This window comes from Mastacembelus armatus, unplaced genomic scaffold (assembly GCF_900324485.2).
Source record: "Mastacembelus armatus unplaced genomic scaffold, fMasArm1.2, whole genome shotgun sequence".
Classification (NCBI taxonomy): domain Eukaryota; kingdom Metazoa; phylum Chordata; class Actinopteri; order Synbranchiformes; family Mastacembelidae; genus Mastacembelus; species Mastacembelus armatus.
This window is the reverse complement of record NW_022872910.1, coordinates 227,202-243,963: the sequence shown is the minus strand read 5'-3', so window position 1 is coordinate 243,963 and position 16,762 is coordinate 227,202. Positions and strand designations below refer to the sequence as shown.

General features: G+C 41.4%; 3 gene segments (V, D, J or C); all 3 read left to right on the top strand.

Moving 5' to 3' along the window:
* The first annotated feature begins 3,728 nt into the window (after positions 1-3,728).
* Positions 3,729-4,493, top strand: LOC113129622 (T cell receptor alpha variable 38-2/delta variable 8-like). The segment is given in 3 exon segments: positions 3,729-3,845; positions 3,936-4,270; positions 4,419-4,493. Coding segments are annotated over 3 exon segments (456 nt in total).
* A 3,350-nt stretch (positions 4,494-7,843) lies between these two features.
* Positions 7,844-8,651, top strand: LOC113129631 (T cell receptor alpha variable 38-1-like; the record flags this gene model as incomplete). The annotated part of the segment is given in 2 exon segments: positions 7,844-8,077; positions 8,311-8,651. Coding segments are annotated over 2 exon segments (384 nt in total), but the record flags the coding sequence as incomplete, so codon positions are not given.
* Positions 8,652-8,841: 190 nt separating this feature from the next.
* LOC113129621 (T cell receptor alpha variable 18-like) lies at positions 8,842-9,525 on the top strand. The segment is given in 2 exon segments: positions 8,842-8,896; positions 9,074-9,525. Coding segments are annotated over 2 exon segments (492 nt in total).
* The last annotated feature ends 7,237 nt before the right edge of the window (positions 9,526-16,762 follow it).

The window sequence follows — 16,762 nt, the reverse complement described above, 5'->3', positions numbered from 1 at the left end:
AGTTAATCCTCTTCATACACTGTGGGTCATTAGGCCACAATGAGCTCCTTCCATTGTTCTTCATCCTTGGAAACATGGAGAACTACAGCCCAAATTCACACTAAAGTATTAACTAATAACACACTGACATCACTAGTTTATATGTTCAGACATCAAAATACACAGAAAAACTCAAAACACAAAAGATTCAAACTTCACAGCTTGAAGATTTTTATCAAGTTTCAACATTTTTGATTGAAGCTTCAACAACAAATCCACCATCTTTGATTTGACCAAACATGATATTTACATTCAAGACAATGTCTCCTCCTATTCATTAACTGCTGCCTCAACTCAGGGTCTGTCCCAGATGTATTCAAGCATGCTGTGGTAAGGCCTTTTCTCAAAAAATCCAATCTTGATCCTGAACTTCTCTCAAACTTTAGACCAGTATCCCATTTACAGTGTGTACGGAAAGTATTCAGACCCCTTTAAATTTTTCACTCTTTGTGTCATTGCAGCCATTTGCCAAAATCAAAAAAGTTCATTTTATTTTTCTCATTAATGTACACTCAGCACCCCATCTTGACAGAAAAAAACAGAAATGTAGAAATTTTTGCAAATTTATTAAAAAAGAAAAACTGAAATATCACATGGTCATAAGTATTCGGACCCTTTGCAGTGACACTCATATTTAACTCACATGCTGTCCATTTCTTCTGATCCTCCTTGAGATGGTTCTGCTCCTTCATTGGAGTCCAGCTGTGTTTAATTAAACTGATTGGACTTGATTAGGAAAGGCACACACCTGTCTATATAAGACCTTACAGCTCACAGTGCATGTCAGAGCAATGAGAATCATGAGGTCGAAGGAACTGCCCAAGGAGCTCAGAGACAGAATTGTGGCAAGGCACAGATCTGGCCAAGGTTACAAAAGAATTTCTGCAGCACTCAAGGTTCCTAAGAGCTCAGTGGCCTCCATAATCCTCAATGGAAAAGTTTGGGACGACCAGAACTCTTCCTAGACCTGGCCGTCCAGCCAAACTGAGCGATCGTGGGAGAAGAGCCTTGGTGAGAGAGGTAAAGAAGAACCCAAAGATCACTGTGGCAGAGCTCCAGAGATGCAGTGGGGAGATGGGAGAAAGTTCCACAAAGTCAACTATCAGTGCAGCCCTCCACCAGTCGGGGCTTTATGGCAGAGTGGCCCGACGGAAGCCTCTCCTCAGTGCAAGACACATGAAAGCCTGCATAGAGTTTGCCAAAAAACACATGAAGGACTCCCAGACTATGAGAAATAAGATTCTCTGGTCTGATGAGACCAAGATTGAACTTTTTGGCGTTAATTCTAAGCGGTATGTGTGGAGAAAACCAGGCACTGCTCATCCCCTGACCAATACAATCCCTACAGTGAAACATGGTGGTGGGAGCATCATGTTGTGGGGGTGTTTTTCAGCTGCAGGGACAGGACAACTGGTTGCAATTGAAGGAAACATGAATGCGGCCAAGTACAGAGATATCCTGGAAGAAAACCTCTTCCAGAGTGCTCAGGACCTCAGACTGGGCCGAAGGTTCACCTTTCAACAGGACAAGGACCCTAAGCACACAGCTAAAATAACAAAGGAGTGGCTTTGGAACAACTATGTGACCGTTCTTGACTGGCCCAGCCAGAGCCCTGACCTAAACCCAATTGAGCATCTCTGGAGAGACTTGAAAATGGCTGTCACCATCCAACCTGACAGAACTGGAGAGGATCTGCAAGGAAGAATGGCAGAGGATCCCCAAATCCAGGTGTGAAAAACTTGTTGCATCATTCCCAAGAAGACTCATGGCTGTACTAGCTCAAAAGGGTGCTTCTACTCAATACTGAGCACAGGGTCTGAATACTTATGACCATGTGATATTTCAGTTTTTCTTTTTTAATAAATTTGCAAAAATTTCTACATTTCCGTTTTTTTCTGTCAAGATGGGGTGCTGAGTGTACATTAATGAGAAATAAAATGAACTTTTTTGATTTTGGCAAATGGCTGCAATGACACAAAGACTGAAAAATTTAAAGGGGTCTGAATACTTTCCGTACCCACTGTACCTTTCTTGTCTAAAGTTTTGGAAAAAGTTCTTTTCATGCAGCTTCATTCATTTTTGGAAAATAATCATATCTTTGAAAAATTCCAGTCTGGCTTTAGAACTCGGCACAGTACTGAATCTGCTCTCCTGAGGGTTCAGAAAAATCTCCTCCTGTCCCTGGATTCTAAGAAACCTGTGCTGCTAGTAATGCTGGACCTCACCGCAGAATTTGATACTGTGGGTCACTCCATCCTCCTGACACATTTTATCATAGCTAGCTGGCCTTCAGGGACCTGTACTACAAGTGGTTCAGGTCCTATTTGATAAAAAGAACCTTTTCTGTCATGATTGGTGACATTTCCTTCTCTCTAGCTCCCCTGACCTCTGGTGTGCCACAGGGCTGTATTCTGGGCCCTGTTTTATTCTCTTTGTACATGTTAGCATTAGGATCGATTATCACAAAATACGATGTCTCCTTTCATCTGTATGCAGATGACTTACAGATCTACCTGCCAGTTGTTTCTAACTCTTCTGACACACTCATATCCATCTGTAGGTGTTTGGATGACTTCAAAATCTGGTTATCTCAGAACCTTCTTAGTTTGAACGAGCGCAGGATAGAATATATTCTCGTTGGCACCCCCAACCATCCCAGTTTTGAGGCTTCTGGTTTTGACTCTCTGACACCTCACTTTAACCAGATGGTCAAAAACCTGGGGGTGCCCTTAGACAATAACTTAAACTTCCATAAACAAATAAATTCTGTTGTGAAGGCAAGTTTTTTTCAGCTGTGCCTCCTTACAAAGGTTAAGCCCTTTCTGAACCACAGTGACCTAGAGAAGCAATTCACACTTTCATTAGATCCCGGCTAGATCATTTCAACGCTCTTTATGTTTGCATTAACCAAGCTGACATCCATCGCTTCAAACTTGTTCAGAATGCTGCGGCCCACTTTCTGACTAACACCAAAAAGTATGATCATATCTCCCCAATCCTGTATTCCTTCCACTGGCTCCCCGTATAATTCCGAATTCTATTTAAGCTTCTGTTGTTTACTTTCAGTGCAATCAATGGCACGGCACCTTCATACTTATGAGAGATTTTAAGTTCTCACCAACCCAGCAGAGCGTTGCATTCTGCTGGCCAATATTTGCTAGAGGTCTCTCGATCGAGGTACAAACAATGGGTTGATTGTACCTTCGCAGTGGCAGGTCCCAAACTCTGGAACACTCTACCCATTGAATTATGTTCCATCAATGACCTGCCCCTGTTTAAAGCTAAACTTAAGACTCAATTGTTCAGACTGGCTTTTGGTTCATAGCACGACCCTGCCATTTTTTTTTTGTGTGTGTCTGGTGTATTTTATCCTCCTTATTATTGTATATATCCTTTATTTTTTAGATTTTTTTAATGTTGTGAAGCACTTCGGTCAACCTGAGTTGTTGTAAGGTGCTATACAAATAAAGATTGATTGATTGAACAGAAAAAAATCCTGAAGAGAATTTACAAAGTCCCATTTGACAAATGTTCCTTCTCAGTTTGCTTGTATTATTTCTATATTACTTAGGAGACTGGTCCAAACTGTGTTCAGAGTAAAGTTGTCAGCAGGGGAATAACACAGGGCTGTGAATGAGCCCTGTCATTGTGATCAGGCTCCTCCTTCTAATCCACCAACTTAGTGTTGATGAAGACTAAACAGAGAGATCACAGCCTTCTTCATACTGGCTGGAGCTCCCAGTTCCTCAACACTGCACATATGACGCCTCTGTTCATCTCAGTGTTGCTGGCTGCTATGTGCCTTGGTATGAACACAACTCTGTTTCTCTGATATCATTCCAGCATTGACATGACTCTTTAACAGCACACTGACACTGTTTGTTGGTGTTTTACAGAATGCAGAGCACAAAAAGACAACGTGCTGCAGCCAGAAGGAGATGTGACTGCTACTGAAGGAGACGCAGTAACACTTGGCTGTCTGTATAACAGCAGTTCACCAGGACCAACTCTCTACTGGTACAAACAGGATGGAAACAACAGCCCCACGTTCATCCTGAATCGAGTTAATCTAGATGAAGGCAACACACCAGACGAGTACAGGGAGAGATTTTCATCCACACTGAATTCCACATCCAGATCAGTTCCTCTGAAGATCCAGAAGCTTCAGCTGTCTGACTCTGCTGTGTACTACTGTGCTCTGCAGCCCACAGTGACAGGAAACACCAAAACTGTGTACAAAAACCTTTGGAGCAAAGACAACACAATACTCCACAACATCCACCAGAGGGAGCCACAGACTTCATCAGCTGTCTCATCAACATTAGAGATCAGCCCCACTTTTGTTGTATTGTCTGAAAATTTGATGATTGTGTTTGCAGCGTGAACAGGTGTTCAGTTGTACAGGGAGCAGGGGAGGGGGCTCAGCACACATCCATGTGGTGCTCCAGTGCTGAGGGTCAGGGGTGGGGATGTGTTGGGAGTCAGTCTCACTATTTGTGGGTGAGTGCTAAGAAAGTCTTTAATCCACAGTACCACTCTGCTTGGGATACTGGTGTTAAAAGCTGAGCTGGAGTCAAGGAAAAGCATCCTCACATACACCCCCTTCTGCTCCAGGTGGGTCATTGTAAAGGACAGTGTTTATGGCAGCCTCTGTGATTCTATTGGCCCTGCATACATACTGATGTTGGTCTAAGGTTGAGGAAAGAGTAGATGTTATGTGACCCAGGACTAGACTTTCAAAGCTCTTGGCTATGATGTGTGAGAGTGCGACTGGTCTGTAGTCATTCAGACAGCTGATGTTTGTCTATTTGGGCACTGGGATGAAAGTGGTGGTTTTCAAACACGCAGGTAAAGTAACATGTGCCAAGAAGAGGTTAAAGATATTCGTGAAAATCACTAGGAGCTGATGGACAAATGCACAGGCCATCTCTGCAGCTCTTATCATGCTAAACAACTGCTTTGATGATTTTCAGTCAGGATTTAGGCCCCATCACAGCACTGAAGCTGCCCTCATCAAGGTGACAAATGACATTCGTCTGAACACCGACGCTGGCAGAGTCTCTGTCTTAGTACTGCTGGATCTAAGTGCTGCTTTTGACACAGTGGACCATGTGATCCTGTCACAAAGGTTAGAGGACTGGATAGGCATCTCTGGTACTGCCCTTAAATGGTTTAAATCCTATCTTGAAGACAGGAAGTATTTCATTGAAGTTGGTAACTGTGTCTCAGACCAAATGTCGTTGACATCTTGGGACCCCTTTTGTTCAATCTTTACATGTTTCCTTTAGGCCAGTTAATACGCAGCAATAATGTGTCCTACCATAACTATGCAGATGACACTCAGATTTACATTTCACTCACAGCTGGTGAATATGGACCAGTCGATTCACTGTCACTGTATTGAACAGATCACTGTGTGGATGCAAAACAACTCTCTCCAAATAAACAGTGACAAGACTGAAATAATCATCTTTGAACCTCAGAAACAAAGAAAGTGTCAGCAGTCACCTCCAGTCTCTTTCTCTAAAATTTAAAAATCAAGTTAGAAATCTAAGGGTAATCAGGGACTCAGACTTGAATTTTAACAGCCTTAGCCTGAAATAAGGGGGTTTGGAACCTCCAGCTGTAGTCTACTCGATCCTAGACATAAGAGTCTGGGACTCAGGATCGTCTCCGCAGATAGTCTGTGTTGAGGTACTTTTAGTCCATCAGGGATGGGACAAACTGAAAGTAGGGGACCCACAAATATGGGTCAGCGTGGTCCGATAGTCAATATCATGAGGAGCAAATATGGTGACAAAGCGGTGGCATGCCTTTTATTTTTATTCTTGCTTATGTATTTTTAACCTCTTTTATTTCTGTAAAGCAATTTGAATTACTCTGTGTATGAATTGTGCTGTATAAATAAACTTGCCTTGCCTCTTATCAGAGCCCTCACATCTACATCACTGTGGTGGGTTGAGCAGACGCTAGCTCCATAGCCTTGTCCGTGCCCTGTGGATGTAATCAGGTCTCAGTTATGATCATTACACAACGTTCCAGGATTCTAAGCTCAAATTTGTCATGATGTACCACAAGGATCAGTCCCGGGTCATCTGAACCTTTGAGGTCACATGGATTATAATACTCCCAAATTCAGGTCCATTTCCACCATGTTGCTGCACCTTCCATCATAATGTGTATCAGGAGCTGGTCCTGTTGTTTTGCCTGTTAATGCCAAGGTCAGTGCTGGAGTTCATGGACCTTCTGCAGCTGAGTGGATCCAAATCTGACATCCTTGGATTTGGCCCCAACTATTAAAAAATAAACTCATTGAATTCAGTGACACATGAATGACAGAAGTGGCAAAGTGTGTCTTTTGTAATGAGAAGTGTATTGAGTGTTAGGTAGAAATGAGAGATGTACTGATACACTGAGTACATACTCATTGTACAAATGCACAGTCCATCAGCTCCATCATTGTACCAACCACAGCAAAACTGAGCTGGTTTGGAGCCAGGAGATTACCAGGCACATGCAGTATGAAGTACTGTTAGTGTAGACTCACATGGGCAGTCTGTCTGAGAGAAGGCTGGATTGGTGTGTGCATGATGAAACTGCCCATAGACTAAAAAAGAATCTCATCTGACTTCACTGATTTTAATTACAGGCACAAATACATGCTGCGTTTGTCCAACAGTCATTTTGTAGAAAACAGTGGCTGCCTGAAGACCTCACACATTTTTGGAGCAAATTTGATCAATTACTTATGAAATCCACAGCACAATGTTCAGTCTCTGAAGTCCTACATGAGGCCATCTCCAGACTATATAAAACCAATTTCACCATGATTTTAAATGATGTGTAAATGACTTATGATGCTGCCATTTGGAGACTAGACTTCACAGGATTCTTTGAGGATGTTCATAAATATGCCAAAAGAAACAAAAAGAAAAGCCAGCAGAAAAATAAAGGTTTATCTGTTCAGAGTGATTTTAGCGTCGATAACGTTCAGTGATATCAGAGGACGAACAGGTTGAGGGAGGAGCAAATCTGACAAAGAGCAGAACTAGTCCCACTGTGAGATTCATTCAATATCTAAAGCAAACACAACACAGATACTGTCTGTAAGATGCTCTCACTGCAACGCTGTGGAATATTTTCTCTTGTTCTGATCATACTAAAAGGTAGGTTACAGCAGGAATCAGACATGAGACCCAAACCTGAGCTTTACTGCTATGGGTCACTTTCAGTTTGTCAGTCTGTACAAACTCTACTGTGGACACTGACTTCAGTTCCTGCTTTGGTCTGTTTGTACGTCTGTTATTGTGTTTGTTCATTTTTGTTGTTCAAATTGTTAAAATCTGAACTAAAATATAGAAAAATCAGGAATCATGAAAACCACTGGAACAGACTATCAGAGTTTAGTATCATCTTTAAAAACATTCATCTCTTCCTTCAGGTGTCGGCTGTGAAGATCTGAGTCCAGTCAGCAATGAAAAATTCAGTTTAGAAGACAGCACTGTCACTCTGTCCTACAAATATTCCAAAGCTATAACAGCTAGTGATGATTTCTTCTGGTATCGTCAATATCCAGGAAAACCACCGCAATCTCTTTTGTACATCTCAGGGTTGAACATTTCAAACTTATCAGATTCTCTGAAATCAGACAAAAGGTTCTCGACTAAACTGTCTGGAGAACAACATCTGGATCTGCAGATCTCCTCTGCTGCAGTGACAGACTCTGCTCTGTACTACTGTGCTGTGAGGCCCACAGTGACAGCAAACCCACAGTCTCTGTACAAAAACACAAGCTGACACACTGACAAGCTGCTGGAAGCCTTTTTTCCCACACTGTTGAAGTCAACGGTTTACCTCCACTAGAGGGCCACATCATCAAGTAGGCGGTGCACTACTTCTGCCCTGTGTTCAACCGTTGTGTCAATAAGAACAATTCTCAGACTGAATGTTGAACATCAGCTAGTTTCTCCTGTTCATTTCAACCTGCTTGGACAGATGGAACATTGGCTGTGGATTATTCTTGCTGCTCTTTGCTTTGGTAAGATAGAAAGTACAACATGTTTTATCCTCAAACATTTGAACACATCACTGAGCTGACATCAGCCCTTTTTATGGTTCACACTGACAATGATCCCTGAAAATCAGATTCATTCTACATGTCTATGTATCTGTCTCTTTGCCAGGTAACTCTTTAAACCTGCTGATTGTTCTGCTTCCACCAATCATCTTCATTGATCCATCTCTTCCTCTGCATGTTCTGTTCTTCCCCAGAGTGTAAAGGAGAAGACAGAGTGATCCAGCCAACAGGAGATGTCATTGCTGCTGAAGGAGACACAGCCACACTGGGTTGTACTTTTGAGACCAGTGACCCAAGTCCCACTTTGTTCTGGTATAAACAAGAAGAAAACGATTTCCCAAAGTACATGATGAAATCTTTCTCCACATCAGTAGAAAAAGCTCCAGACTTTCAGAAAGACAGATTTAATGCTGAAATCAACAAGACATCAGTTCCTCTGAAAATCCAGAAGCTTCAGCTGTCTGACTCTGCTGTGTACTACTGTGCTCTGCAGCCCACAGTGACAGGAAACACCAAAACTCTGTACAAAAACCTTTGGAGCAAAGACAACACAATACTCCACAACATCCACCAGAGGGAGACACACACTGTTAAACTTCTGTGGTTTGTTGCAGGAAGTCAAAGCCCAATCAGCTTAATGCTGAGGAGAAGAGCTGTGCAGCACACTGTTTAGTTTTTTCATTCTACTGCAGTGGAAGAACACTGTTCATCTGCTGTCTGACTTCAACAACTCCAAAGACATGTTGCTTTACTTCTTTCTCTTTTTATCTCACTTTATAGGTGAGTTTGACCACAAACAGGCGTCTCATTCAACCTGTTGATGTAACAACATGTTTGGTCTGATTTAGTCAAGAACTTTTTAATGATCACATGTGAAAGAGTCAAGAACCTGGGTTCAGGTTCCTGATGTTAGAACCTCTTTCAGATTAACTGACACGAAAATCGCTAATTTTGCAGCCATGGGTTCTATGAACAGCATCAAACCAGAAAGAAAAGAAGAAGCTGTTGCAGAGGGAAGAAACATCAACCTGACCTGTACATATGAGGGTGTTATCAACAACATCCAGTGGTACCGACAATACCAGAGATCCAGACCAGAGTTCCTGCTCTACATCACTGAAGGAAAACTGATTCATCCAGTTCGTTCAGATTTCTCCGCTCACATTAACTCAAAAGAGAAACAAGTGGATCTGGAGATCAAGTCTGCTGCAGTGTCTGACTCTGCTGTGTACTACTGTGCTCTGCAGCCCACAGTGACAGGAAACACCAAAACTCTGTACAAAAACCTTTGGAGCAAAGACAACACAATACTCCACAACATCCACCAGAGGGAGACACACACTGTTAAACTTCAGTGGTTCGTCATCACAGTCTGGATTCTTTGTTCTGATGATTCAGTCAAAGAATGAATCAACATAATAATGATCCCTAATCACTTTCATTGACACATCACTTACTAACATGTTTATCTGTTATTGTCCCAATGCCATAATTAATGATTTGACTGATATCTAATAAATTAATCTCCAAAAAGATTTTCCAGAGTGGAATAAAATCATGACATTAGGGCGGCTATTGCTGAGGAGGTAGAGCAGATTGACCCTGAACCAGAAGGTTGGTAGGTTGATCTTTGGCTTCACTGGTCCACCGGTCGAAGTATCTTTGGGCAAAACCCTGAACCCCAAGTTGCCCCTGGTGAATGTTCCATCGGTGTCTGAGTCATGAGCAAATAGGTGAATGGGCAAATAGTGGTAAAGCACTTTGAGTGTAGTTGAGTGTATAAAAGTGCTATATAAGACCATTTACATTTCAGTTTGACCTTTTACCCTAAAAAAACACCAGGACACACAAAGTATTTAAATGTTTTCAGTGTTGACTGTTGAAAACCAGCATGTGTCCTAATACAGATGACAAAGACGTATAAGGAGGCAACGGATCCAAACGCAGGAGACGACTGATTCATCACCTGAACTTTGACAAGACCAAAATAACCAAAAACACAGGAGCCAAGAACAAAGAGCACTGAGCAGATCCACAGGAGATCAGACAATCAGTCAACCCTGGTGAGTGACCTAAGTACAAGCTGGATGATTGTCTGAACAGGAAACAGGTGAGAATGGACAGAGCCAACACAAAGGCAGGATATGGAACAGAACAATTAAACACAGGTGAACTTAACTAATTACATTTACATACAAATTTATTATTAAACTTTCATCCTCAGAACAGTTATAACTCATTTGAGAGCCTCACTCTGAGCCTCTCACATCCAAACTGGAAAACACAAAAACCAGTTCTACTTGTCATTGTGGACCGTCCACCTGTCCCTTACTCAGAGTTTTTAACTGAATTTCCAGACTTCCTGTCTGATTTAGTGCTTAGTTCAGATACAGTCATTATAGTGGGAGATTTTAACATTCATGTAGATGTTGAAAATAACAGCCTCAGCATTGCATTTAATTCTATATTAGATTCAATTGGTTTAACTCAAAATGTTAATAAACCCACCCACTGTTTCAATCACACCCTTGATCTTGTTCTGAACTATGGCATCGAAATTGAACATCTAATAGTTTTTCCCCCAAATCCTGTTTTGTCAGATCATTCTTTAATAACTTTTGAATTTAAAATGATGGATCATGCAGCGTTTGGAAGAAAATTCCACTACAGCAGATGTTTATCTGACAACGCTGTTAATAAATGTAAGAAAATGATTCCATCTTTATTTGCATCTATGCCAAGTATAAACATAGTGGAGGGCAGCTGCTTCCAATCCCCACTCCCTACCAATTGATCATATTGTTGACAGTGCTGTAACCTCACTGCGTGAAATGCTTGATTCTGTGGCCCCTCTGAAAAAGAAGTTAGTGAATCAGAGAAGACTAGCCCCATGGTATAATTTACATATTCGTACCTTAAAGCAGGCATCACGAAGGCTGGAAAGGAAGTGGCGTTCCACAAATTTAGAGGAATTTTATCTAGTCTCTGGAAAAACAGTCCTACTAACATATGAAAAAGCTCTCCGTAAAACCAGAACTGCATACTATTCATCACTAATAGAGGAAAATAAGAACAATCCCAGGTTACTACATCGTAGTTGCTTGCATCTACTACATCAGTAGTTGCTTCATCTAAATCATCAACGTGTCTCTTAGACCCCATCCCGACTAGACTGCTTAAAGACACCCTGCCATTAATTAACCCATCTTTATTAGACTTAGTAAATTTATCTCTAGTATCAGGCTACGTACCACAGGCCTTTAAGACTGCAGTAATCAAACCCTTACTCAGAAACCCTAGTCTTGATCCAGGAGTCTTGGCTAATTATAGACCAATATCCAACCTGCCATTTATTTCTAAAATCCTAGAAAAAGCTGTTGCTAAGCAGCTATCAGTCCACTTACACAGGAATGAACTATTTGAAGATTTTCAATCAGGATTTAGAGCACATCATAGTACAGAAACAGCACTGTTAAAAGTTACCAACGATCTTCTTTTAGCCTCAGATAATGGACTTGTTTCTATACTTGTCCTCGTAGACCTTAGTGCAGCATTCGACACTATTGACCACAACATTTTATTACAGAGACTGGAGCATGTGACTGGTATCAGAGGAACAGCATTAAAATGGTTCCAATCCTATTTATCGGACAGATTCCAGTTTGTTCACGTCCATGATGAACCTTCCACACGAACAAAAGTTGGTGTATGGAGTATGGAGTTCCACAAGGCTCCGATTCTGTTCATCCTATACATGCTTCCTTTGGGCTATGTAATTAGGAAGCACTCTATTAATTACCAGTGCTATGCAGATGACACTCAGTTATATCTGTCTATGAAACCTGTTAACACAAACCAGTTAACCAGACTTCAAGTGTGTCTAACTGACATCAAGGCCTGGATGACCAGTAACTTTCTACTTTTAAATTTAGAGAAAACAGAAGTCATTGTATTTGGGCCTAAAAACCTCAGAAATAACTTTTCTAAAATTATAGCTACTTTAGATGGCATATCCCTGGCCTCCAGCACTACTGTGAAAAACCTTGGAGTTATTTTTGACCAGAACATGTCCTTTAACTCACACACAAAAGAAATCTCTAGAACTGCATTCTTTCACCTGCGCAACATTGCCAAAATTAGGAACATCCTGTCTCAAAATGATGCCGAAAATCTAGTCCATGCATTTGTTTCCTCAAGGCTAGATTACTGTAACTCATTACTATCTGGATGTCTCAGTATCTCCATAAAAAGCCTCCAGTTAATCCAGAATGCCGGAGCCAGAGTCCTGACAGGAACTAGCAAGAGAGATCATATTTCTACTATATTGGCTTCTCTTCATTGGCTCCCTGTAAAATACAGAATAGAATTTAAAATCCTTCTCACATACAAATCCCTTCATGATCAAGCTCCTTCATACCTTAAAGACCTCATAGTACCATATTATCCCAATAGAGCACTTCGCTCTCAGAGTGCAGGTCTACTTGTGGTTCCCAGAGTTTCCAAAAGCAGAATGGGAGGCAGAGTCTTTAGGTATCAAGCTCCTCTCCTGTGGAACCAGCTCCCAGTCTGGGTTCAGGAGGCAATACACTTTTTAACATTATTTTACCCCTTTTTTACCGCATTTGGAATTTTAGTGAGGATTTTATTTTTACTTTTATTTTTGATCAACCTCCGATGACCATGCCTCCCTTCCCTGAGGACGATCACAGCAAACTCCTACAGAAAATCACTATGCTGGAAACTAAAGTGCAAAGGTTAGAGATGTACGTGGAGATAAATGGACTATCTGGGAAAGATGACACTACTCTACCACTCTACTATAGTAGCAGACAAGAGCATGCTAGTATACAGATAACTAGCATTAACAAGACCGAGCAACAGGAGGGTTGTGTCTGGGTAAATAAAACTACTGGTATCAGTCCTCCCTGGAACGCTCTCGGAACAAAGCCAAAGACTAAATCAGGACAAGCAACAGGCAGAACTCAGCGCCCAGAAATCTGTGATGCGACAGGCTGGCCAGCGTTACCATCCTCCTCAACCCCTGTGCAGAGGAAAGCACAGCCATGGATAGCAGCTAAGGGGAAAAGGAGCAACAAAACTCCTAAGAAACTAACTGTACAGCTACAAAATAGATTCGCTCCACTACTGCAGGACCCTGGATCTTCATCTGATCACTTGGACAATCCTCCACATCCACAGAGAGGGGTAAGGTCTGAAAACTCAACAGAAGACAGAACACTAAGAGGAAAGCTAACAGGGCCTCAGACTCTGATTGTGGGCGACTTGGCCATAAAAGATGTGAGACGGATGTGCAGTAACAACACAAAAGTGCTGTATTTCCCAAAAGATATGGTCTCTGACACTACTGACAAAATCCTGAGCATTGTTGCAGAAAACCCAACTGTGAAAAACCTCGTACTACACACAGGGGCAAATGATATTGTGAAGCAGCAGTCCGAAATCCTCAAAAAGGACTTTAATAATCTGCTAAACACAGTAAGGTCGCTAAATGCAGAAGTTTTTTTTCAGTGGACCTCTACCACCAGTCAGAGGAGGAACTAAGAAATTCAGCAGGTTACTAGCACTGAACACATGGCTTTCAACTGCATGTGATGTCCACTCAGTACATTTTATTGATAATTTTAACCATTTCTGGGATCGCAGGCATCTTTTTAAGGGAGACGGATTGTTTCTAAATAAATCAGGAGTAAAAGCTTTCACCTCCAACCTATTTTTCTTCCTGCGCCACAATCTTCCCTCTGCCAAGGACAAGATACGACGGGAATCTGCCAAGGACAAGATACGGGAATCTAAACAAAATGAAGAAACACCAAAACATCCAAAGCCAACACTCCCCCCCGAATGCTCTAACATGGAGAGAAGTCAGAGCAAAGATGAGGAGGCCACACCCCCTCCACTAGCAGACACTGCCTGTGAGGATTCACTTCCCACAACCCCGCAAACCCTACCTAGTTCACCATCTTCCCGGGGCATCCCATTCCCCATCACCAAGAACCTCGCCAACCTGATGAAGCACATCACTACTGGGCCCAAACTGACCTCCTCCCCCAGTGTCATTTTCACCCCCAGAAGCCCCTCAAAGCGGCATGCCCCACCAATTCCTCAGCAAGCTCTGCTGCAATCATCACAATTGCAGCATCCACCAACCCCTCCTCCACGCTGTCACCAAAATCATTCTTTGTCTCCACAGCCTGATAACAGCACAGTAAGCTCTAACTGATATGTGCTGGGTCCAGGCTGCAATACTGTTAGTCATGGCTCTCTCCAGGAAAAGCCGGGGCCCAATATGCAAATAGCTGTTTCAATCCCAGTTTTGATAGGTAACAGAAAAAGTTTGGTAAACCTACAGAGAAATAAGACTTACCCAACGCATTCTGCAAATTTATGTATCCCTTGCCAACCACAGTATGTCCCAGAACATGGGGAAAACTATGTTTTTAACACACTAAATTTAGCTCTTTTAAATGTCAGGTCTTTGGTAGGCAAATCATTTTTAATCAATGATTTTATTATTAAGCACAAGCTTGATTTTATGTTTTTAACCGAAACATGGTTAGGACAAGATAATAATGCTGCAATTCTTATTAAATCAACCCCTCCAAATTTCAGTTTCATGAGTGAAACAAGAATACACAAGAAAGGAGGTGGAGTTGCTATTTTATTTAGTGATAGCCTCAAATGCAAAAACATATCATATGGAAAGTTTGACTCCTTTGAATATGTTGCTCTTCATACCAAATCCTCCTGTGACTTTAACATTCATGTTGATAATCTCAATGATGCAAGTGCAAATGAACTCTTGAACATCCTGGACAACTTTGGGCTTTCTCAGCATGTAACATATCCAACACACATCAAGGGACACACACTGGATCTAATAATCTCTAAAGGTCTTAATATTTCTGAGGTGGTGGTGACCGATGTTGCTCTTTCTGATCATTACTGTGTTTTTTTTAAAACAACCACCCCTGCTGTTTTGCACACAGGTGAAACAGAGGTAGTCAAAAAGCGGAATATTAATGAGAAGAGCTGTGCATTATTCATTCAGGCTTTTGCACCATCACCAACCATGCCATCAGCCCCTGTTGATGATCTTGTAAGAAGTTTCAGTTCCAAAGTTATGACTGCTATTGATTCCATTGCCCCAATTAGGACCAAGGTATTGTCAGCAAGAAAAAAGTCAAAGTCACCTTGGAGAAAAGCCACAGTGGTTAAAATTCAGAAAAGAATATGCAGACAAGCAGAGCGCAGGTGGCAAAAAACCAAACTCCAGGTACATTTCGACTTGTACAAAGAGAGTCTTCACAACTATAACCAAAAACTAAAAAATGCAAGGTAATCATTTTTCTCAGAGGTTATCAATAGAAACAGCAATAATGCCCGCACATTGTTTTCTGTTGTAGACAGACTCACAAACCCAGCACCCTCTTTTCCTTCTGAACTACTGTCCAAAAAGTCATGCAATGATTTTGCAGCCTTTTTCACAGACAAAATATTAAAGATAAGACAAACTATCTCTAGCTGCAGTCCTAGGAACACGACAATATCACCTGTGCCTCCTTGTTCTCCAGTGAATCTAGAACATTTTGATCTCCTTGATCACAGAGCTCTGGCAGAAACGCTTCTACAATTAAAATCTACATCATGCTGCCTTGATATTTTACCAACACATTTTTTTAAAAATGTTTTTAACAGCTTAGCTCCAGATGTATTGCAGATTGCAATAGTTCTCTTCAGTCAGGGGAGTTTCCCCAGGCCTTAAAAACTGCTGTTATGAAACCTCTTCTTAAAAAGCCTAATCTAGATGCTTCAGCAGTAAGTAACTACAGGCCAATATCAAATCTTCCATTTCTGGGGAAAATAATTGAAAAAGTAGTTTCTCAACAAATTCACAGATTTATGGTGCAAAACAATCTTTTTAATGCACTTCAGTCTGGATTTCGCGCACACCACAGCACCGAGACTGCACTTATTAAAATTTTAAATGATTTACATTTGAAAAATGATGAATCCAAAACCTCTGTTTTAGTACTACTGGATCTCAGTGCTGCATTTGACACAGTTGATCATGATGTGCTGCTTGATAGACTAGAAGCGTGGGTGGGAGTTACTGGCTCAGTGTTAAATTGGCTAAAATCTTACTTACAAGATAGAGACTATTTTGTCTCACTTGGTAACTATGAGTCTGAGCGAACAAAAATGAAATGTGGGGTTCCTCAGGGGTCTATTCTTGGTCCTCTCTTATTCAATATCTACATGCTGCCCCTTGCTCAGATTATGGAATACTACAACATTGACCATCATACCTATGCAGATGACACCCAACTTTATATATCAGTATCATCTCATGATTATAGTCCTCTAATTTCATTATGTGAGTGTATTAATCAAGTCAAAGAATGGATGCGCCAGAATTTTCTCCAGCTCAATACAGACAAGACAGAAGTGATTGTTTTTGGCCCCAAAAATGAAAGGTCAAAGGTCATTGCTCACCTTGACTCCATGTCATTGAAAGCTACAAATCAAGCCAGAAACCTTGGTGTAATCATTGACTCAGACCTGAATTTTAACAACCACATAAAATCCATCACTAAATCTTCCTATTACCACCTGAAAAACATTGCT